The sequence below is a fragment of the Pipistrellus kuhlii genome, unplaced genomic scaffold (assembly GCF_014108245.1).
Source record: "Pipistrellus kuhlii isolate mPipKuh1 unplaced genomic scaffold, mPipKuh1.p scaffold_m20_p_3, whole genome shotgun sequence".
NCBI classification, from domain to species: Eukaryota; Metazoa; Chordata; class Mammalia; order Chiroptera; family Vespertilionidae; genus Pipistrellus; species Pipistrellus kuhlii.
This window is the reverse complement of record NW_023425529.1, coordinates 39003694-39028993: the sequence shown is the minus strand read 5'-3', so window position 1 is coordinate 39028993 and position 25300 is coordinate 39003694. Positions and strand designations below refer to the sequence as shown.

Below are 25300 nucleotides of genomic sequence, written 5' to 3'. Positions count from 1 at the left end.
GGTAGACTGAACATAGAAGTGAACCAAGAGTTCCTTCCTGAGGATTGACATGTACAAATTGCCAGTTGCAAAAATATAGTCATGGGAATGTAAAGTACAGCGTAAGGAATATGGTGTATAATATAATTATGCACTATGTCAGATGTATACTAGACCTGTCAGGGTGATCATTTCATAAGTTGTGTAAATGTCTAATTAGTATGTTGTACACCTAAAACTAATACATTATATATCAACTATAGTTGAAAAATTAAAAATAATTTTTTTAAAGAGTTCTTCCTTGGGCATGAGACATCCAAAGAGATGTCAAGGAGGCAGTCAGATGTGGGGTCTGGAGCTCAGAAGAGGTCAGTGTTGTACATAAACAATGGGAAGCCATCAGCTCATTAATAGTATCAAAAGGCCTGGGAATAGATGAGTGTGTAGAGAGAAAAGAAGGCCTAAGCCACACAACAACTCTAAAAACTGAGGACCCAAAATAAAGGAAATGGCAGGAAAGGATCAAGGAATGACTACTTGGGAAAGGGGAAGCTAAGTTAGAAGGGAATTTCAAATGTAATGGCAAATTGTTCTTATAGCTGCTCAGAGACCCAGTAAGACAGGACAGAACTATATCTATTGGTAGCAGCAACACATAAACCTGAGGAATTTCACAAAAGTGTTGGGGAAAGAGTAAGTGAATAATAAATAGCTATAGTACCTCCAGATAACACTTGATAAATTCTGCCTTAAAAGAGAACAGTAAAATTGGGTGAAAAATAGAGAGGTATATGAGGGTCCAGGAAGATGTTTGGTTCTTTAGTTTTTAATGTTAAGGTACCAGAGCACTAATTCACTTATTCCTTCAGTTGTTGGGCAGAGAGGTAGCAGGTGCCTTACAGGACATGACTAAGAGTTTGGATACTATATTGATTGTAGAGAAGCCACTGCAAGTAGTATAAAAGTATAAAACAGAATAATCTCTGTGATGATTGTGTGAACTCAGACCATGTGGTACACACAGATAGAGACAGGAAGATGGCTTAGGAAGCCTTTGCAGAAGTTCTAGGAAGACTCGGGGGTGGCCTGGGCTCAGATGAAGGGGTGGAGGGGGGAAATTAGAAGTGCTTGGATTGAGGATATATGCTAATGGATCAAACGTGAGTGTGGGAGCAAGGCAGGAATCTAGGATGGTTTCAGGTTTCAGGTTTCTGGACAGAGCAACTGGGTGGAGTTGGCTGTGGGCTGCATGCCTGGTTTATTTGGCCCGTGTCCATTCATGCTGCTGAGATGAGGAGCCATGGAGCGAGTGTAGATTTAGAAAACAACTCAAGAAGCTGCTTTCGGACACGTTACATTTGAGATGTCCTATTAGGCAACCAAGTGGAGGTCATCAGCATACAGATGGTATTTCAGGCCCTGCAAATGAATGAGATGATCTCAAGAATGAGCTGAGATTGGGAAAAGGTCAGAGAACAAAGCTCACAGCACTTCCAGGAACATGTACAGGCCAGGAATGGGAAGAGGAGGATCCAACAGGGGAGACTCAGAAACAAAAAAAAAAGAGAGTGGTAAGCAGAATCAAGATGGAGTAGCATCACAGATGCCAAGTGAAAAAAGGATTTGGGGAAGGAGGGAGCTGCTGAGATGGACATGAGCTCCATGAGGAAGTGCCAAGGGTCCCTATGATTCATGATGAATGAACAATGCACCGAGATAACATCCCTTACTCATAAGTGTACCCAGACTACTTAGTAATCTGGAAAAGGAACCCTCAGCTCATCTAGAACACTAACGGCCTGTTTCCACAAATGCCTTACCACGTGGCAAGCCCTCCTTTGGGATTCTCCCAGGAAGCAACCCAGGGGAGCTTTGCGCCTGTAAAACAGAGACAGCTCCGAATGGGTAGGCTTCCGCAATGGGACGCAGACCTATCTTCACAGCAGAGAGTCACATATGTTAGGGCAGGACAGAACTATTTCACAGGACACTACATTTTTCTAACTCACAGCCAGTGGGAGAATGATGAATGAAACCATTCCTTCCATCTTATACAATCACTGGAACCAAAGAGCAGCTACAGTTCCTGATTATCCATTGTGTCTCACCCCTTTTCCTGCCACCATTCTTTTAAAGTTCATATGGCAGCATCTGACTTTAAAAGAATCAGACCTACTGGGGTTTAACTCATAAAGAGCGAAAATCTACTCATTTTAAGTTTGATGTATTTTGACAAATATATACAATCACATGAGCTCCACCGCAGTGGAGAGTCTTTCCATTACCCCCCAATGCTCCCTCTCGCCCCTGCACAGTCAACTCCACCCACTTCCGGTTCTTGGCGAGAAATGATCTGATTTCTGTGTCTCCAGTTTTGGCTTTTTAGAAAGTCCTGTAAATGGAACCACATGGAACGCTTCTGGCTTCTTTTACTTAGCATAATGCTTCTGAGATTTGTCCCTGGAGTTGCCTGGATCAGGAACTTGTTCCTTTGTGTTCCTGAATAGTGTTCTAGAACAGTGTTTCCCAAACTTCTCTCATGATGAGAATCACCTGGTGGAGTTGTTAAAATACGGATTCCTGAATCCCAACTAAGAAGTGCTAAACTAGAATTTTTGGGAACATATAGGTAAAATTGTATACTTATATACTTAAGTATACAATTTTACCTATATTTGGGAAACAATGTTCTCGAGCATGAAGGTACCACAGTTTATCCATTTGCCAGCTGACAAACACTTGAGCTGTTTCCAGGTTTTAACTAGTATGAAAAAAACTTCTATAAACCTTTGCCAAAAGGTCTTAGGTCAGTGGTTCTCAACCTTTTTAATGTTGAGACCCTTTAATACAATGGTGGCTTTGCATGTGCCACTTGCCTGGGACATAAAGACTCCCAATTATAAAGCATGAACCTACATAAAGACTTCACGATGCTCTCACACACTCTGGGCATCATTCTCTCCTGTCTGCAACATCTTAGACATCTACCCTACAATACTGCCCAGTTTGCAGTCTTGGCTCCAAAAACTTTTAACTCTGAATTCTCCAAATGAGAAAACAGCCACTTCCGGTGACCCCTCTGTGGAGCCTGCTGGCCACCTGTAAAGTGAAGAGATATTGGCTGCAATCTGCTTTCTGAGACAAAACTCTGTTCCAGCTACAAAAGTAACCATAAATACTGCACATCCAAAACATACTTTTCAAATAAAAATTAGACTCTGGTCAAGCATAACCTTGGGTAAACTAGGATGAAAGATTCATAGTTTTTTAAACTCAATTGAAAATACTTTATCATGTTAATCCAGAGAAACCCAAGGATTTAATTCTACTATGCTAACTAAACGTGGCTGCTCAGTGATATATGCACTAAAGTATAGGAAATAATTTAGTCCTTAACACATATTTTCATGACATTGCATTATTTTTCCTCAGACACATTTTCTTTTTTTTTTTTTTTTTTTTTTTTTTTTTTTAAATATATTTTATTGATTTTGTACAGAGAGGAAGGGATAGAGATAGAGAGTTAGAAACATCAATGAGAGAGAGTCATCGATCAGTTGCCTCCTGCACACCCCCCACTGGGGATATGCCCGCAACCAAGGTACATGCCCTTGACTGGAATCGAACCCGGGTCCCTTCAGTCCCCAAGCCGACGCTCTATCCATTGAGCTAAACCGGTCCCGGCCTCAGACACATTTTCATCCTAAAGTAATGCCACATGCTCCTTTTTGTTTATGACATACACAGTGTATGTTACTCTAAAGATCCTGGTTGTTGTATTTTGAGCAACACATAAAGTGAGTGAAATCTTTTCATTATTTTGTCACCAAAACCCTTTGATCGGCATATTTTTTGCCAAAAAGCCCTCTCCTGGAAGGCAGGGATAGGAAGTCCTTGGGTATGAGACCTTGACCCACAGTACAGTGGGCTGTTGACAGGTAAAAAATAACTTTTGTTTTTAGAAGCTAGCATATGGGGATGGATTTTTTAAAGCAATCCATGTGGACTCATTGATGAATAAAAGTTAGGGAACTTCAATACAACAAGCAGTGTCTGGGACTCAGTGACATGCAAGCAAGTTCCAGAAAAAACAAGAGAGATTCAGGAAGTGACCAACACCAGGGACAGATAAGGAAGGGTGCAGTTCAAATAGAGAGGGCATCTTACCCAGACCGGATGGGGGAGTCTGAGTTCTCAGAAAAGGCCTTTTGGAGGCGGGAACGTCACCTGAAGGATGAGGAGGCATTAATCAATATACAAGGAGGCAGTGTCAGCAGCAGCAAGACCAGCTGGAGGCCTCAGACCTGAGCCCCAGGCCCGAGCCCCAGGCCTGCCACCACAACAACCTGAGCAAACCATGTGGTCGCCCTTGCTCTCATTTTTTTTTTCCTGTGAGATGGGATGGTTAGATATGTCAGTTGACCTTAACCCTTGCCGTACATAAGAATCATCTAGAAGCTTTCTAACAATCATCTAGGACAGTGGTCAGCAAACTGTGGCTCGAGAGCCACATGCAGCTTTTTGGCCCCTTGAGTGTGGCTCTTCCACAAAATACCATGGCCTGGGCAAGTCTATCTTGAAGAAGTGGTGTTAGAAGAAACTTTAAGTTTAAAATATTTGGCTCTCAAAAGAAATTTCAATTGTTATACTGTTGATATTTGTCTCTGTTGACCAATGAGTTTGCTGACCACTGCTCTAAGAGCTCCCTCCCCTAGAAATATGGTTTCTATCAGTGGGTGTGTCTTTAAGAACCTTTACAGGTAACACCCGTCTGCAGCTGAAGCTGAGAACTCCGAATGCAATGACCTCCTAGGTCCCAGACATCTATGTCTGTGGCTCTCAACCAGCAGTGCCCACAGCCTCCTCTGCAGAGAGTTTAAATATCCCATGCAGGCTGCATTCCAGACAATTAAAGCAGAATCTCTGGCTTGGGCCCAGGCATCAGTATGCTCTAATGTTCCCAGGCTGATTCCGAGGTGCATCCAAGGCTGGGAGCCACTCTTCCAGGCCCTTTTGGTACTTCCGTTTCCTGTCATGGCCCCTGGAAGGGGATGAGAAAAGGGAGCAAAGGAACGCTCCTGAGTTCTTGTTCTCTCATTCTTGCCTGAAATTAATAGTTTGTTTAACCAACTGAAAAGACTTTAACATATTAATCCAGAGAAGCCTAAGGCTGTAATTCAACTATGCTAACGAAATGTGATGGCTTAAAGCTATAGATGCAATACGGTAAAGGAAAAAGTTAGCATTTAATTCTTATGTGTATGAACTGAATGCCAGAGGCCACTGGTGCATTTTGGGTGGGGTTGTACCACACAGTAGGGCTGGTTTTGGGCACATGCATAATTCTTGGTGTTGAGTGACAGGCTAGAAGAAATCCATTCCAAAATACTCTCGGTTCTAAATTTAACATTCAATTAAACACATCTATAACCTGGCTCCATGGTGCGCTCTCTGCAATACTTAGAATGTGATTTGCATGGCTGGCTACAATATGAACATTACATTCCCCACCTCCAAGGTTACTGAAATCCTCTTATTAGGTAACAGTGAGCTAAACAAATAGTAATTAGAAACACTCCAGACTACCTTTTCAATCTGTGGCTAAATTATACTTTTAATGCACCGATGCCCGTACACACAGCAGGTCTACGGGCCTCATGAAACCAAAGCCTCAGAAATATTTACATGAATAAGAGCACAAGCTAATTCGGGGCCTCCACACAGGGTTCGACGGGGAAGTCAGGGCTCCTTTAGAAAAGGACTGTTCGTTCCTCCTGTTCCTCACATCTGGGTAAAAGAAGCGCTGCCCACACGTGGTTAGAAATCCCAGGAGAAAACGAACCCTCGGCAGGGTCTGGAAAGGAAGAAACACCTCTGACAGACTGCCTTGTTTCCTAAAACGAGTCAGAAATGAAAGTAATTCTTCAGCAGAGAACATCTGCATCGTAGCATGGCACAGCTTGCAAAACAATGCCAGACGAAACCTGTGGCGAGGCGGGAGGGCCTGGGGAAGGAGGGAGGGCCGGGCGCCCAGGACTGGGACCTCCGTGCTGCCCTGCTCTGCACCGCACTGCACCGCACAGCTGCGCTGTTAGCCGGGAGGGTCTGCGAACGCAAGGAGCACCAGGCATCCCTGTCTCAACTGTAAATCTTCATTAGCAGGAAGGCTGCTCACATTCCATTAGCAAGCTGGCTTCTCTCCAAAGGGCGGAAGCAGCCAGGAAGGGTTCATGGGCCGCCCTGGGCACGGAAACAGCAATTCTTAGGGAAAAAAAAAAAAGCTGTCCTCCTTAACAAAAATAGTCTATGCTTGTTAATGATTTGAACTGACCTTTCCTCCCTGGGAGGAAGGAGTGCTGGATAGAGATGAGCTAATGCCGCCGAGGAAGCCAGGAAGGAGAGGTATGCACCGGCTTATATGGTCAGGTATGGGGAGCTAGGAAAGCCGGGAACACCTTTCATGGCACCCCTGGTAAGGACCAATAAACAAGAGGAGAAACACAAAGGCTGGCTTCCCCCAAATAGGGGGCTAGTTATTTCTATTAGGTGGCTCCTCACTATTCTTTTGATCATGGTTGTTTTAAAAAAGGAATCCTATTGCTTGCAAAGGCGGCGGTGGAGGGAGGAGCCAGGAGGAGGGAACCTGGAAACAACCTAACTGCCCATGAATAGGTGACTAGTTACATTGAAATCTGGCACATACACAATGGAATACTATGCAGCCTTTTAAGAGAAGGCCAACAGAGAGCATGAGCAGATACAGAGATATCTGTATGCTGTATGATACATTAAGGCATGGAAAAAATGTTGCCTGCTGCCTGTAGAGCAAACATCCATGTAAAGGTGTTGAAAGAAGTTGCCTTAGTGGAGAAGGAAGGGCCAGGAGGGTATTATGTTGCCTTTTATACCCTTTAGTACAGTCTTAATTATCTTTTAGTGTACTTATATCCTCCTCCTTTTAATAGCAGGCATTAAGCGGGTAGAAGGCTATTTCTGGTTTCTCCTTTGTCCTAGTTTCTTTATATATAATGTAAAACAAAGAATGCTGTTTTAAATAGATGTTATAGACTCAGTTGGGTCTCCTCAGAATTCATAACTTGAAGCACTAACTGCTAGGACCTCAGAATGCAACTCTATATGGAGACAGGGCCTTTACAGAGGCGATGAGGTTAAATGAAGCCGTTAGGGCGGGCCCTAATCCAATTTGACTGGTGTCCTTTTAAGAACATGGAATATAAATCCATGCAAATATGCCAGAGATGAGCACATACAGGAAAGACCTTACGAGGACACAGCAAGAAGGTGGCTTCTGCAAGCTAAGGAGTGAACCCTCCAAAGAAACCAAATGTGCCAATACCTTGACCTTAGACTTAAAGCTTCAAGAATTATGTGAGAATCAATGTCTGCTGTTTAAATCACCCAATCTGTGAGTGTTTTGTTACGGTATCCCTAGCCAGCTAACCGAACATATAAATAAATACACGGATAAAATTCACCTAACGCCATGGAGAGAAGCACCCATGACTTTGCTGGGTCAGAAACCCGCTGTGTCTGCAAAGATGCAGATGGTCTCCTTGAAGCACATGGTGCTTCTGATGACATCAGGTCACCTGCTAAGGGAGGCAGCCAGGACTAAAACAGGTTTCTACTTCCTGACTCAGGACCCTTTCTGCTCACCCCGTTTATTATTTTACGGTCATTTTAACAAATCCCACAGCGTGAAGAACTAGAGCCCAGGATACTTTATTTATTAGTGCCATTTTAAGGCTTGGCTTATATCCAAAAGGCTTTCTTCTCCTGCTGATAACTAATGAAAGAAAGGGGTATTAATATTAATAACTTTATTTTTTTAAAAGACTTGGCACTAGGGTTTAAACATCCAGAAAAATAAATGATATGCCAAATATATGTGCCAGCCTAATATTTTATACTTTAATACACGTGGTCTCAGAACACAATACAATGCATCAAAAGTATGGTAGTCCAAGGTTAAAATTTTCTTTGTAAAACTTTATGGATTTTTACAAGTTAATCAATCTTCCCTTTAAATATGAGAGTTTAGCGATCAAAGATACATTAAAATCCAGACTTTGCCTACGAGTCTGTAATCAAAAAGTGGGTTAAGATTCAATCACAGGAAAAGAAGATCAAAACCTGAAGATGCCAGCTCAGGCTGCTTTTAGAGGAAGGCAGGATGGTCTCTGCCTTGAGCAATTAGAGCAAGTTCCACCAAGGGCATAAGCTCTACGCCAATCTAGAACTGTAATAAAGGTAAAGGACAAGTGATTTAAAAAAAAATATGTGAATAAGATTATTTTAATAGAAATATTGTACCCTCCTTTTTTTTTTTACATCGTTTTCATTTAACTTGCTGATATTTTTTAATTTAAAAATTTAAAAAGGTTTTTCCCCATTATTTATTCAATATTATTTTGTATTAGTTTTAGGTGTACAGTACAGCGGTTAGACATTTATGTACTTTACACAGTGTTCCCCCTAAAAAGCTTCTGCACAGCAAAGGAAATCATCAACAGAATAAAAAGACAACCCACTGAATGGGAGAACCAATGATACAACTGATAAGGGGTTAATATCCAAAATTCATGAAGACCTCAGACAACTCAACACCGAAAAACACTAACAACCCAATGTAAAAATTGTCAAAGAACCTAAATAGACATTCTTCCAAAGAGATGGCCAATAGACATATTAAAAGATGTTCAATATCACTAATCATCGGAGATATGCAAATTAAAACTATAATGAATTATATCACCTCACACTTGACAGAATGTCTATCATCAATATATCAACAAACAACAAGTGTTGGCAAAGATGTGGAGAAAAGGGAACCCTCATGCACTACTAGTGGGAATGCAGATTGGTGCATCTACTGTGGAAAATAGTATAGAGGTTCCTCAGAAAATTATAAACGAGACTGCCTTATGTCCCAATGGTTCCACTTCTGGAGGTTTACTAAGCTATAGGATTTTCCAACTTCATGACAACCACTTCCTATTGGGGTTGGCAGCATCAGTCCAAATCTGGTGCTCTGCTTTTTAAGTTCTTTTTTCTAATTATTGTCAGGGGTCTATGGTCCTATATTTAGAGTCATTGTGTAGACATAAAGTTCTACTGAAGATAATGGCACTTTGTCTAACCCAAAGCAATGCTAACTTTTTTTTTTTTTTGTAAATTTGATCTTTGAAGGAAGATTGACTACACATAAAAATAGTTTATGCACATGTACATAAAGATAGTCACATGTACCCATGATAAAACTTTACCAACTAACCATTATCTACCCGCTATTGATGAAATGAATATATCAGAAATCTGTGCTAATATTCCTATTCTCAACATCAATGATCTACTTAAAAACTCTTTCCTCTTTGGCCGTGGACCAGGTTTTTACATTTACTGTATCACAAGAGGGTGTCTTACCTCTTAAAATTATTATTTTTTTAAATACAAAAACCCAACAAAATTACCCAAAGGGACTAGCATGAAGAGAGCAAAGGGAGTAAAATAAAACATTACTGTTGACCCAAAGAGAGCAAAATAAGACATTACCAGTTACTTTGGCCACAGTCAACAGAAACTTTCCAGTCACCAATGGGGCCAAGATAAAGAGAGCAGTCAGTAGTCAAACAAATTAGTAGGCTAAGGACAAACATGGAATACAGCATGCAACACACTGGCCTAATGTGATGACGGCTGACCGACATTAGCCAGCACGAGCATGGTCTTCAATACTGAAAATGAGTACCGTCATAGAACCAAACAGCAGCGAATAAAATCAGGAATTTAAAAAGGAAAAAAAGTAAATGAATTCCTGTAAACAGAAGAACAGAGGCTAAGACAACCTCAGGCAGGTCATGGGGTGACCACCAGATAAATCAAGAGACATGAGTTTTAATCCCTCTTTGATGTTTATCCAACTGGTCTCCTTCAGAATATTTCTTAGCTTTGTAAGCCTCAGAATCTTCATCTGAACAGAGAAGATTATGTGACACTGAGAGGCCTCTTCCTGCTCTAATAGATGGAGTTTCTGTTCAAATGATAAATATAGTTGTTGTTTTTTAAAGGCTACTTTTAGTTCACAATGGGCCTCGAATTCCCACGTCTGGAATTTCGCTGAAGGGAGCCACGCTCAGTCAACATGCACTTGGAGCACAGCCCGAAAGCAGGGGTCAAACCCGAGCCTGGAAATGTACAAACAGCTGGGCCGCTGGCAGGATACTTGTGACACGGGGTCAACCTCAGCCAGGATCCCTGGTCTCTTCCCTCCTTTGTTCTTCCCTCAATCCTGCTCAATGCAAACTAGATACACATTTATAAAAAGAGGTTAGTAGAGCTCATCAGGTGTAAAAGGCAAAGAGAATGTTTGGGGGCAGCAGCTCCCCATCTTGGGAATGGCACCCAAGTGGGTAACGCTAACCAGCATTCCAGAACACCTCCAACTGCCCCTTTGCAATGAGTAGCCCACTGATACCACTTCTTTTCGCCATCTTCATAAAATAGTCTGAAATGTGAACACATATTTATACTTACAAATATCTCGCGTGATTTATAAAAGAAATCTGCTACACACGAGATGTGCCATAATCAAGAAATGATTATGGAAGTTGTACTGCAAGGCTCTCCCGTTACATGCTCTCCAGGACTCAAACTGCCTGCAGACGGCCATTGCCTCCACCAGATTTAAGGTCCCAGAAGGCAAAAACCATGTTTGGTTCACTGCCTTAGCCTTAAAATCTACCTTATAGGGTCCACAAAATAAGTTACCTGTTGAATGTTTGTGAGAAATGCTCTCAATACTCTATGGTGAAGTACTGCACCACTATTAGATGTGGTCTGTGAAGCATTATTAAGTACAGGGAGTGTGGAGGATGAAAACCTCCTGGAGATGTAGTGATGATGGTTGTACAACATTGTGAATGTACTTAATGTCACTGGACTGTACCTGTGAAAATGGGTAAAATGGTCAATTTTGTGTTACGTGTATTTTACCACAAAGCTTGCGAGGCAAGGTAAGTGAAAAGGCAGGAAGCTGTATGTCTAAACTATATTAAATTACATCTGGGTCTTTAAAAAGCTGGGAAGAAGCACACTGAGGTGTTCGTGTTTGTTTTCTGTTTGGGCAGCAGCATTAGAGGTAATTTTTGTTTTACCTGCAATTTTCTGTATTTTCCAAAATATCCACAATGGCTGGCACAGAACGCTTGTAATCAGGAACAGATGAGGCATAGCAGACATCAGGGACAGGAAGGCCTGGCCACCAGCAGGTTGAACCTGGATGGGGACCGTTCACGTTGCTATGATCCTAACGTGTGCGTATATGGCACACATCTGTGCTTGCCTTCCCTGGGCACAGTCCGAAGGCATGCTATGGGAGTTCCAATTTTATCTTTATTATACAGGAATGCATTTTTCTTCTCTTTCTTTTTTGCTGTGCCAGAAAGCATGCATTACAGATTTGCTGCTTTATAAGTATGAGAGGTAATAGATGAAGACTGAGAGGTAATAGATGGTTGTTTTGAACATGCAAGTGCCAAACTGGGTCAAAAGTGCACTTGTTCTAGATGTGACAGCTCTCAGAACCTGGGACGGGCCTCAGAGAGAGGGAGGCATCCACACAGCCTCTGTAAACATTAAATTCATCTCATTTAGAGATAAATTAGAAGCCAGAACATTGGAGTCACACAGACTGGGCATTGAAGGAATACATAATATAGACCCAGGAGTGCCACCTATGATTGTCATCTCGAGGGCTCCAGGTCTGGTTCCCCACAAATTAATGGGCATCAACATGCCTACCCCTTAGGTATTGAATGGGACGATGTTTTCAAATCAGGGAGGCAGAAAACCCAGAGCCTGCTGGCAGCAGGTGCTCCATCAGTGTCACGAGTTCCCTTCCCTTTCCTGCTCCAGATCAAGTGTCTGGTTTGGGAAAACAACAGTATGGGAGTGACCTGAATGCTAAAAGTGACCAACCATCTATAATAAGGTTAACATGACAGAAGGATAGAAAGATCCTTTCAACCATCTTCTCATTCGCCCCATCAGATTCAGGAGCCTTTGTGATACAGTTCAAAACACTTTTCCTGTTCTACGCTCCCCAGGAACTGGAAAAGACTAATCACTGTTCCCTGTGAATTTCAAATATTAATACCTGAGACCTGAGATCAGGAAGCCACCCTTCAGTTCCTTCTTCAGCATCCCCATTTTTACATCTTTACATTTGTGGTTCCTCTGAGCCCTCTGCACACTCACCCCGCATTGTCGACTGGGATCCTCTGATGCCATCTACACAGAGCTGGGCGTCCCAGCGTACAACTTTGGGAAATACAACTAACCCGTATGGCTCTGAAGGTTACATGCCTTTGGGTGACAGACGGGAAGGAGGGGGAAGGGGGTGTCTCTGAGCCAGATGCCAGATCCCAGTGTGACCAGCAGTGCCCTTCAGGTCTGCTCCTGTAACCCCTGCCCTTCGCCTTGCCTCCTGGTTACCAGCATTTGTTTAGCAAGCTGAGTGCCTGGCATCAGATCCCCTGTCCTGCCAATTCCCTCCCTTTACAAAAGCAGCCCTTATCCTTGCAGATCTCTCCCTTCTTGATTAGCTCTTCCACTGGAGTGCCTCACTGGGCAAAAGCTAACGGACAATTTTCAGCAGTTTGGGGTTTCCTTTGTGCGTGGTAAACCATGAATTCCAGTATCTTCAGGCTAAAACGCTAGAGTTCATCCCTTTGAAAAACATGAAGTGAGCCCAGCGCTAAATGCTGGGCATTCCAAAAGAAGCCAGGCTTCCTTTGGAAGGAAAGGATACCCACAGTTACACCACAGTGGTGTGTGTTCTAGAACAAAGGTCTGTACAGGGTATTACCACAGCAGCACAGCAGGGCAGAGGTTCTGCCTGGGCAAGACTCCGCGAGTTAGATAATTCACATATCTCTTCATCGGAGGCTGAGGAATGAATGAGCTGACCTACACAGTCTGGGTGGGGAGGAAGGTGGGGGGTGAAGACAGGGTTGATGCTGTTTCTATCGTTTAATGCAGCCTGTGGAACAGCATTGCCACTTATCTGCTTTGGTTACCATGTTTGCTTTCTCCTCCTCCTCACGTATTCCCCTCCTCAATTTAGTTTCAGGATAAAACTTACGGTGCTTCCATGGTTTCCTGGAGCTGCTCTGACTACCAGGGAAAGAACGCTGGGACTGACTTAGCTGTGGCAAACCAAACATGCAGGACTGAGCCTGCTGGCCGAAAGGTGCTATAAGACGGAGACCGGAACCATGAACAGAACTGCCCTCTGTGACCAGGCCCTTGGGGGCTCCCGCAGACAAGTGCCCTGTGGATGCCCAGGGGCACCCCACCTGCTGCCGCTGGGACGGTCCACCTTCAAATTCTTTTCTAGCCTTCACCCTCACCTCACCCGCTGTGTCTGTCAAGAGTGGTTTAACCTTTCCTAGGCCAGGCAACGCTGTGGGACAATCTGTACGACGGGTGGAATTCAAGGATCTTTCCCCAGAAAACCTCTCAGAAGCACATAAACATCAGGTTTGTACACAATTTCTGGGAATGCACAAACCCCGGAGGCCCAAAGACAGCTACCAGGAGGAGCAGGAATCCTGTTTACTTTGGTCTGAGCGTCTATGTGCCAAGCAGCATGGAGACCCCACTCAAACTCCACTCATCGCCATCCTGAATGGTGGAACGTTTTCCCACACGCCGCTTGGAACACTTGGCCCAAGTCTTCTGCCCAGGAAACGCCTATTCAGAAGCGTCTCACCCCCTGAATGAAAACATTCTGCACCCTAACTCACCACCCCCAACCCGCCCCGAGAGAAACTAAGTGAACCCCTGATTCTGCCCTCCTATGCTCTACAGGAGCTAGTGTCAGAGATCCTATAACATTTATCACCTTCACGCATTTATTTGCATGTCTTTCTCCTCTGCTAGAAGCAACCTGAGGGCAGGCACTCTACCTCAGTTATCTTGAATTTCAGGTTCTGGTAAAGTCCTCATTCTGGAGAAAAACGTTCTGTAGAGGGAGATAGGCATAAAGCCAGATAACGTAAACACAGAAATCCTAATGCTGAACCTGATGGGATGAGTGGTTTTAAGCTAAATCTTAGACAGAGGAGCTACAATAAATCAAAGTCAGGAGTGGACATGCTAGGCAGAGGAGGCAGCAAGGCTTGTGGACAGGAAGGAATGTGAGCAAGGAATTAATTCAGCATTCGTGATGACTGAAGAGGTAGGCAGGAAGCAAGCAGCTGTAAGGAGGTGAGGTTAGGGAGGACACTGAGTGAGGTCTAAGGGAGCTGGAATTTACTGTGTGAAGGTGGGAAGTCATTGAAAGACTTTTTTTTTTTCCTACTTAAAAGTAACAAATGGTAATTGTCCAGAATGAAGACACAAGTGAGGAAAATTATAACTCTGCCATATAGAGACAACCACTATTACTATCCTTTCATCTCTGTGTTAGATAAACGTGTATGTGTGTATGACTTTCATGTTCTTATAATTCTGCTAATAGTTATAAAGTATTTACTGGTTATCAGACATTGTGCTAAATATGCCACAGGCATTCTGTCATTTTATTTAATCCTCACAAAAATTCTTAAGAAAAAGTTCCTATTGTATTCCTATTTTAAAGAGACAGACGGGGAGGGTTGGGGGGGGGGGGGGGGTGTTAGTATACCTGTGCTTGTCCACACAGCCAATGTGTAGCACAACTGAGATTTAACACCAAGGTTTCTTACTGCAAAGACAATACACTTACATTTCAAATTTTATTTGTTCTCACTCATTTAATTTATAAGACAAATGAATCATTTTATCCTGTTTTCTCAGAAAACTGCTTTGTGCTCTTGATTAGCCTTGTAATAAAGCAAAAGCATAAACCAGGAAAGCATGAACACCTCACTGTACTGTCTGCCTACATAGGGAGCACAGAAAACCCTGGCATTTATTTGGATCTCTTTGCAGTCCTAGTAATGTTTCCACTTTTCTTGTAACCTTAGGAGGGTACATGTTCAGATATATACTTTGGACATATTAGTTTGGTGGCAGTATGAAGAAGAATGGATCTGAGAAAACCAGATCGGAGGTACAAAATGAAAGGTCTGGCCACAATCCAGGTGAGATACACGAAAGCCGAGGACCAAAGCAGTGAGTGGTATGCTGCGTGAAGGGGAAAAACTGGACTCACACAGAAGACAGACTTTAAAAGACTGGATGTGGAGCAAAAGAAGCAGCAGCACGGTGCTGGGCGAGAGAGGAGGTAGGGGAGACTATATGGTGGGTGTCATTCATTGAAAGACACAACACAGGAAATAGATGCATTGTTCAGAGAGAGAGAGAGAGTCAGGGTTGGGAGTGGGGAGAATAATGAGTTCAATTGTGTGCACTAAATCATCAGATACATTCCAAGTGCCTACTCCATGCACGGGGCTTGCTGAGTGCAGGGGAGTCCGTACTGAACCAGACTGAAGAGGTCACAGGACAAGTGGAAGGAGGTGGCAAGGTGAATGAGAGCGAAGGGGGCACAGAAGGGAGTTGTCCAGGGAGAGGTGACCTGGAGAGGCGTCTGAAGTCCGAGGACAGGCGAGCGCCTATACACTGTAAGCATGAAAGAGAACGTCCTCAGAATATGTGCACAGTGGAGTGCGGACAGCAGGGACTGAGGCTGGCACGCTGTGTACACCAGGGTTTTAAGTGGAACGGAGGAAGCAAGGGACCAAGAAAGAAGTCATACGCAGGAGGAGGAATGAGAGAGCCCAGATCACAGTAGCCAAGAAGGGAGCAGAATGGATGATAACCCATCTTGAGACCATCCTGCCTTTGGATTTCTCAGGAAAATTATTTTCTTTTTTTCTTTTAAATTAGAGGTCACCCAATTTTAAATATTAATATAAATCACAATAAAAGTCTATGAGGAGGGTATGAATTTACATCTCTTAGCTACCTCTCTGTCCTTCATCCACCAGCCATTTGGAGTTGATGATTAATATTCAGTAGGAAGTAAATTTATAATTATGTGCCTGCCATTCAAATGTGAAAAGAAATGTTTTCTGCTCAGTACAACCAATAATACATTAATATTTCTCCAGTTTAAAATACATTTATGAATAATTTTATATATCTTATAAATTTCCTGGCAAGAATAATAGAATAATCTATTTTCATTGCTACATGAAACAAAAAGAGAGAAATGAAAGGTTCAGTTAATCAAGGGATTTAATATGCTTTATAATAAATATCAAACAGTCATTACTTGGGCTACATAAAGGATGGCTAGGGTCAAAAGACTGGTATAATAGCAAGCGTTAATACCCATATTTATTCTGTCAGTAGCTTACATTTGCATAAGAAGTTTATTTTATTCATGAATTTTTTAACCACATTCGAATGCTAAAAATCAAATTTGTTTTTTCTGATTTATATATGGGCAGTAATAAGATTTTTGTAATGATTAAGAGTAGTCACAATCAAATAAATAAAGAACATTAGCCCTTCCAAGGTACCAACAGACAGATATGAAAATAAATGGCCTTCGCTGCCTTAGGTAAGTGTGGTTTGGAGAGCACCCGGATCTGAAATAATTACTGTGGCAGTGTCTGAGAAAGCCAGGAAAGGCAAAATAATGGGAAATCTACCTCTTTTGTCATCTTTGTCTAAAGGATGTGTGTATATGTATCTGCGCACAACGTGCACACTCAAACTGATGGTATCCCGATCATACGAAGAGATGCAATAACGTCAAGATTGTCACAGAGAGACCAAGGGTCTGCAAGATCAAGCCCTCTTAACAACCACCTAGAACTGGGAGTCACAACTAGTCAAGATTAATGAAATGAATTTAATAAACCATAAATGGCTTTTGGTGATTCATCCTAAATTGATAGAAGACCATATTTTTAGCATACTCTAGTTAAAATGTAAGATCTGCCCATGACTTGGTGAAATAGAAAAGACAATTATTAATCACCAGCTAGTGTCAGGTGGACATAGGGCTGGACCAGGTATTCTGAGTCATGTTGATGCTCCTTCCCATGGTAGCCTCTAATCTTGGTAGGTTTTCAGTAAACTAGAGCACCAGCTACAGAAATAAGACCATAAACAAACAACACACCACGTTAAATATTTCCCCAAAGATCACAGTAAAAACAGTTGAGATACAGTCAAAACATCCCAGTGCACTGTGATGGTGTGTGAAAACAGGACAGGAAAACAATCATCACTGGGTCAAAGCCATGATTCGGCAGGTCCTGCCTCCCAGGCAATGAGCAGCAACAACATCCCCACCCTCGTCCTCCCCCTCCTTCGCAGCCAACACAGAAGCTGAGACCAATGTGGCTTTCCAGGATCCTGGAGCAACCTTCCCCTGGTTCACCTAACGATAACTCATGCATCTCTCACTATGGCATGAGTTATACGGCTGTCCGTACCACTCAGCATCCATCAAGCCCCTCCTAAGATGGGTGAATTTTCTGAAATTATAACATGGAAAGTTCTGGAAAGCTTTTGAAAATGTAAAGTGTAAACCAAATACTCAAACACTACCAGCTCATTCATTATAGGTGTTATTAATATACAATTATGGAATCAGCAAGCTGGGAGGAATCTTGGATACAGTTGAGTCTAAACTCCTCGGTTTACAGACAAAGGAACTCTGATGCTGTGTTTGCTTATCACCAAAGTAATAATGGACTCAAAGTCATCTAATGCAATCATTAAGGCACACCTTAATGACACATTTTTATGTTTTAATGTTGCAAGAGGTTAATCATCTAAATCCAGGATGTTAATGATATTGTGTATCTCTTAATCTGTAATCCTATACAGATTGAGAGCAATACTTAAACTGCTTAAAAACTGCTTCTTTCATGAACCCCAATTTCACATTTTGTTGTTATTAATGGTATCAATATGCCTCACATAAAATATTTTTGAACAACTGTGCAAAAATGTTAAAGATTTCTGAATTATTTTTCTCTCTTCTCTGCAACTGAATCAGTGGCAAGAGGAAAAGCGGACCCCCACCGACTTCCATGGGGAAAGCCCTCTGGGAATGGGCAGGACCAAGACGGTCTGTAAGGCTACCCTTTTCCTAAGATGTGCTCTGCTTTTTAAAAGATGTACGTACCACTGAAACTGGTAGAGCGTCGGACTGGGGACTGAAAGGTACCGGGTTCGATTCCGGTCAAGGGCATGTACATTGGTTGCGGGCACACCTATCGGGGGGGTGTGCAAGAGGCAGCTGGTCATTGTTTCTCTATCATCGACGTTTCTAGCTCTCTATCTCTCTCCCTTTCTATACGTAAAAAAATCAATAAAATATATTAAAAAATAAATAAGTAAAAGATGTACGTACCATTTTACACTTACTTAGCAAAAATCTTCCATCATTATGTTTAACAAGCTAAGTCAAAAGTAAATTCATAAACTAAACAAATAAATATTTTATTTTTCAATTCTACAGACTCAACTTCTACTTTTTTTTTTCTACTTCTTATATATAAATTTAAGTTGGTAGAATCAATCTATGAAACATCCCAGATGCTTTTGTTGGTGAAGGGAAGAAAGCTCACTGCTTAAAACATACTGCTTAGCTATGTACGTATGGGAAACCATTCAGAGAACTACAACCCAAGACCAGTGGTGACCAGGCGTCAGGCATGTGTTGTGTAAGGCCGGAGTCTATTCTGACTAGTTGGAGCCTGTGCCATACTGGCTGTTAAATATTTTTTATTTCACTTCTGCAATAAACCATAATGTTAACAGACATTATCAGGTGCTGTCATTTTTTTCTGTATATTCTCATTTTCTTCCAGCAATCAAATGATACTTATGCAATTAGACAAATGTGATATTAAATAGCTTGAATTATAAAATGCTCCCTACTCCCTGTAAGGATCTTAATATAATACATTATGACAGTCTACAGCACATCTTGCTAGCATTAAAGCAAAGATATTTATTGACAGACAAGGAAGGACAGTCAGTTTAAAAAGCAGACATGATCAGCTTTTAACAAAAGTGTCAATTATGTAATTACTGCAGAGTAATCAAGAAAAAATACAGTAATTAGTATTTTCCCTGAAGAAGTCCCAAAAGAAATAGATCAACATTCAAATTAGTCAGGAATCATGACAATTTCCTTGCATAAAGGTTCCCACAATTTCCAAAGCTAATTTAGATTGCATCCTCACTGTGATTCTCCCCTCAGAGCCGATATTTCTAGGTAAGAATGTTGATGACCAAACCATTACATGCAAAATGTAATGAAATAACACAACATGGTATTTTTTAAAATTAAAATAAAATAAATGCTTTCCTACCAACTCCTTCTGGTTAACGGTAAAAACTGTTCCAATCTGTGGCCAAAGGCATTTTTTTGGCTTTACGCTCCAACAAGACTAAGCTTTATAGACCTAGGTATAGCTATGAACTGAATATTTATGCAAACACGGCTTGCCAGCCAGATTTCAGCATGTGCTCCTGCCTAAGAAACAATGAAGAGATGCCATTTCTTATAAATTGCCAAATCAACCAAACAGCGGAACGACCAGTTGAACAGGTCACTATGATGCACACTGACCACCAGAGGCAGACACTCAATGCAGGAGCTTCCCCAAGCCCGAGCCTGTGCCCGCAGACCCCAGGCCCCAGGACAGCCAAGGCAAGTGCCAGTGGAGGCCCCCAATCACCCCGTAGAGGGAGGTAACCAACAACGGCAGCAGGGGATAGGGCCAGCAAGCAGGCAGCACCAGGCTGGCCAAGGTAGGTGCCAGCAGGGGCTCCCCAATTGCCAGGCTTAGGAACCCTACTTATGCACAAATTTTGTGCACCGGGCACCAGGCCTCTAGTAGTTAATAAAAATGGTAGTTTAAAAAAAAAGCCGGGACAGGTTTGGCTCAATGGATAGAGCGTCGGCTTGGGGACTGAAGGGCCCCAGGTTCGATTCCAGTCAAGGGCATGTACCTTGGTTGCGGGCATATCCCCAGTAGGGGGTGTGCAGGAGGCAGCTGATCGATGACTCTCTCTCATTGATGTTTCTGACTCTCTATCTCTCTCCCTTCCTCTCTGTACAAAAATCAATAAAATATATTAAAAAATTTTTAAAAATCACCTAGACTTTTTTTTAAAGAAATGATTACACATCTTTGGAAATACAGATATGTTTGTGTTTATACTTTCCTGGAAAATTTGCTTAAATTATTTCTTTATAACACTGCTTGTTATATTCAGGATAAATATGGGTCTCCTGGAGAAATGAGTTCAAATTATTTCAGTGAACTTCAAAATTATGAAAATAAGATGCATGAAAACACCAGGCAGTTTAGTTATTTAATCCCAAATTACTCTCTATTTTCCAACTGCTGAAATGATTTTTGGTGACTGCCTGTGTGCTTTGCCCAAGGAAGACAGAGTCATCATCAGCTTCTTCAAGCACCCCCATACTGCAAATGAAAAGGCTGGGAAATGTCCTGTGTGCTTCATTCACCCCAAGTCAAGCCCACAGAAAATGATCTCACAGTACACTTTTCAAGGTATCAGTATTCTTAACATTAAATAACAATCTATAATAATAAAAGCGTAATATGCAAATTGACCAAACAGCAGAACAACTTTCCGGACGACCTTCCAGTTGACCACACTATGACACCCACTGGCACCAGGCCAGCCAAGGCGGGTGCCATGCATCTGGTCAGGGGGCCCCTCCATCGCCCCACGATCGCCCCATAGAGAAAGGCCCAGGCCACCCTCTGCAGGGCGATCGATCGGGGTGTTCCACGGAACTGGATGTGTGTGGCAGTGGATGTGGACAGCACCAAGCCAAGGGGGATGCTGGTTGGGGGTGGGACCAGGACTACAAGAGCTGGGGCTGTGAAGCTGGCAGCCAAGGGAAGGAAGGCCTATCCTTACACGAATTTCGTGCATTGGGCCTCTAATAATAAACTAAAAAGCTGAAGCCAGCCCAGCCAGCGTGGCTTAGTGACTGAGTGTCAACCTAGGAACCAGGAGGTCAGTTGGATTCCTGGTCAGGGCACATACCCTTGTTACTGGCTTGATCCCCACTGGGGGGTTGAGGGGTGTGCAGGAGGCAGTCAATCAATGATTTTCTATCATCGTTGATGTTTCTATCTCTCTCTCCCCTCTCCTTCTTCCCTGAAATCAATAAAAATATTTTTTTTAATAAAAAACTGACGCCGTGGTTGAGGAACCTGGGATGTAGGCTAAACAAATAAAATCTAAGATTAAAAAAAAAATTTTAATGAATAAGCAAATATTACAAAGTACGAGGAAGAAAGAAGGAATGCAGAACAGGGTGTTAATTTTGGTCATCAGCACTCTCTCCTTGGGCACAAGAATGGCTTTTCCATCTAGTCAAGTGTTTGAGAAGGCTAAATTTAAAACAGCAAGTTTACCACAGCTGAACACATTTTACCATACATGGTGAATGGGATTAGAGCAACTTTAAAATATGGCCAAAGCCCTGGCTGCTTTGGCTTAATGGATAGAGCATCGGCCTGTGGACTGAAGGGTCCCAGGTTCGATTCCAGTCAGGGCACATGCCTGGGTTGAGGGCTTGGTCCCCAGTGGGAGGCGTGCAGGAGGTGGCCAATCAGTGGTTCCCTCTTATCATTGATGTTTCTATCTCTCTCGTCCTCTCCCTTCCTCTCTGAAATCAATAAAAATATATTAAAAATAAATAAAAATAAAATATGGCCACCAATCCTTAAAACCCCTCCTAGTAGGTGGTGGAGGCTATTAGCCTCCCCATGATTCGGAGCAGGCTTGCACTGCTTCCTCTAAGAGAGGATGATGGGAATGCTACTTGTGACTTCCAAGGCTACATCTGTAAGAGACCGTGGAGTTACTGTTATTGTGTGAACTCAGGCCATGATCTCAGAAGTTGTACCTTCTATCTTTAAAAGTTAAGGATAATTCTGACATATTTCCTTTCTTATGCCTTTATCTTATCATTTTCCTTGGGTGAAATGGGGAAAGAATTACTATTTGGAGAGTATGGAATAAAGCTTTGAACCAAAATTTGCTTCACTAGGTAGACGGTAGTGTCAGCTCCAAAAAGTATGCCTTAGATTTCACCTCTTTATTTCCATTTTAGGAGAAATATCTTCAGATAAACTACACCTCTAGTACTGATACAAGTCAATGTTTTGCTCCAACTACATGACCTTTTATTAGATTTAGTAACGTAGGTAAGTTTGTTTCTTCAGTCAGCCAAAAACACAACCCTGAGCTTCTTCCCAAGGTTGGCTTTCTATTATTATTATTATTATTATTATTGTTGTACTTATTATTATTATTATTATTAAGGTTAGCTTTTGTAATATAATAGCAATTTACAGGAAACCTTTCAAGTATTCTTTTTTTTAAAAAAAAAATTTTATTGATTTTGTACAGAGAGGAAGGGAGAGAGATAGAGAGTTAGAAACATCGATGAGAGTCATCGATCAGCTGCCTCCTGCACACCCCCACTGGGGATATGCCCACAACCAAGGCACATGCCCTTGACCGGAATCGAACCCGGGACCCCCCATTTCCCAAGCCGACGCTCTATCCACTGAGCCAAACCGGTTCTGGCCTTTCAAGTATTCTTTAGGCTCTATATGAACCTGATATTACAGATTAACAATTAAGTTTTGTCATTAACAAGTAAGTTTTGTCACTAAGTATTTAAGTCTTTTAGATATTGTGTTCATTAAACTGTTAATCAGTAAAGAAAAGAACACAATTCCAAAGATAAACAAGTTCTGGCAGCCATTGGAAAGGAAAAGTAGGTAAGATGCTGGCATGTAAGCACCTGGCTCTGTTAGTATCTGGAGATTATATGGCCATGAATGGCTGACTGATTGGAGAATAATCAGTATCTAACATTTTCCCCCTGAAAAAACTTTACTCTGAATTTGCATGGAATAAGATCAAGATTTTTGAAAATCAAGTTTATTATCTGATGAACATCCTCCTCTTCTTTCAAGAGACTTATATTCTCCATATTTTATCATCAATACAAAAAAAGAGATCCCTCAAACGCCTTAAAACGGGAATGCCTTGTCCTGCCAATGAATTTATCCTGAGAAAACATATTTTCAAATGCATGGCTGCATCCCAAGAATCAGAAGAATTCTATCACATTAAAAAGGTTTTTCCAAATTTGCAAACCTTTATCCACTTGCAGGATATTTAATAAACCAAATTCAAGATAGCAGATTGTAATCCAAAGAAACAAACATCTCAGAATTACTCAAGGTGAAATGCTAACCATAACTGTAAAAAATATCTGTGAAAATCTCATGAACGTGACATAAATTATGCCATTTTCCTGTAAATATACTGTTTCCTATTATCAAATAATTGTCTTTACCCATTTTGCTGTTCTGCTTCTTTGATGTTAAAATTGCAGCTCCAGTTCAAACTAAATTATTGTATTTACAAGGCATTCTAGTTCTAGAAGTTATAGACAAGGCTCTATTTCAACTTGCAATTCAAAATGTTTCAAAGCAGTTTAACATGTACTCTATCATTTCACTCTCACAAAAAGTCTGACACGATACCACTGCTAAATACTATAATGATTTTAAGACAACTTGAGACTACTCAAAGCAATCTATAGATTCAATGCAATACCTATCAAAATACCATATATTCACAGAACTAGAACAAATAATCCAAAAATTTGTACAGAACACCCCCTCACACACACACACACACACACACACAAAAAAAAACAAACAAAAAAAAAAAAAACAACAATGAGCAGACACAGCAATCTTGAGAAAGAAGAACAAAGTTAGAGGTATCAAACTATACTATAAGCCTTAGGAATCACACCAACATGGTACTGGCATAAAAACACATAGATCAATGAAGTAGAATAGAGAGCCCAGAAATAAACCCACAGCTAATACGATCAATTCATCTATGACAAAGGAGGCAAGAATATACAATGAGGTAAAAAGACAGTCTCTTAAATAAATGGTGATGGAAAAATTACATGCAAAAAAATAAAACTAGACCACTTTCTTACATGACCTATAAAAATAAACTCAAAATGGATTAAAGACTTACATGTAAGACCAGAAATCACAAAACTTCTAGAAGAAAAGACAGGCACTAAACTCTAACACTGCTCTTAGTAATATCCTTTTGGATTATCTCCTTGGGCAAGGAAAACAAAAGAAAAAATAAACAAATGGGACTACATCAAACTAAAAAATGTTTGCACAGCAAAGGAAACCATCAACAAAACAAAATTCAACCTACTGAATGGGAGAAGATATTCCCCAGAGATACATCCAATTACGGGTTAATATAAAAATTTTATAAAGAACTAAACAATTCAATTTAAGTATAGGCAGAGGACCTGAATATACATTTCTCCAAACAGGACATACAGATGGCCAAAAGACATATGAAAAGATGCTCAATGTCACTAATCATCCGAGAAATGGACATTAAAGCCACAATGAGCTATCACCTCACACACCTGTCACAATGGCGATTATCAATACATCAAGAAACAACAAATGCTGAAAAGGATGTGGAGAGAAGGAAATCCTCGTGCAATGTTAGTAAGAATGAAGACTGGTGCAGCCACTGTGGAAAACCATATGAAGTTTTCCCCAAAAATTAAATATGGAATTGCCTTATGACCCAGGAATTCCACTTCTGGGTATTTATTCAAAGAAATTCAAAACAGTAATTAGAAAAGATAGACGCATCCCTATGTTCACTGCAATATTACTTACGATAGCCAAGATATGAAAGTGTCCATCAATAGATGAGCAGATAAAGAAGATGTGGTACAACCAGCCCTGGCTGGGTAACTCAATTGGTTAGAGCAACGTCCCAATACGTCAAGGTTACAGGTTCAATCCCCAGGTCAGGATCAGGGCACATACAATATTGAATGCATACATCAGTGGGGCAACAAATTGATTCCTCTCTCTCTCTTTCTCTCTCTCTCTCTCTCTCTCTCTCTCTCTCTCTCTCTCTCTCTCTCTCTCTCTCTTTTTATCCCCTTCCCCTCCCTTTCTCCCTCCCTTCCATTTCCTTCTCTCTAAAATTAGTCAATAAAAAAAAAAAAGATGTGATACATATATACAATGGGTTATTACATGGCCATAAAAAAGAATGCAATCTTTCCATTTGCAACAACATGGATGGACCTAAACTGAAATACGTGAGACAGAGAAAGACAGATACCATATTATTTCACTTATATGTGGAACCTAAAAATAAGATAAATGAACAAATAAAACAAAAACAGACTCACAGATTCAGA

At 41.4% G+C, this 25300-nt stretch overlaps 1 protein-coding gene across 5 annotated transcripts in view; it reads right to left on the bottom strand.

Moving 5' to 3' along the window:
• Positions 1–25300, bottom strand: part of ANO6 (anoctamin 6) — a 172078-nt gene that overhangs the window by 124159 nt on the left and 22619 nt on the right. For 2 of the 5 annotated variants that reach the window (XM_045587934.1, XM_045587933.1), the window contains exons 1-2: positions 5665–5938; positions 4147–4206 (exon numbers count right to left, since the gene is read on the bottom strand). The exons of 2 other annotated variants lie outside the window; for them this stretch is intronic. In XM_045587934.1, the coding sequence (XP_045443890.1) occupies positions 4147–4206; positions 5665–5923 (319 nt within the window). In that variant the 5' untranslated portion in view covers positions 5924–5938. Of the gene's footprint in view, positions 1–4146; positions 4207–5664; positions 5939–25300 lie in introns of those variants that run through there. One more of the 5 variants, XM_036459323.2, reaches the window with a different exon arrangement.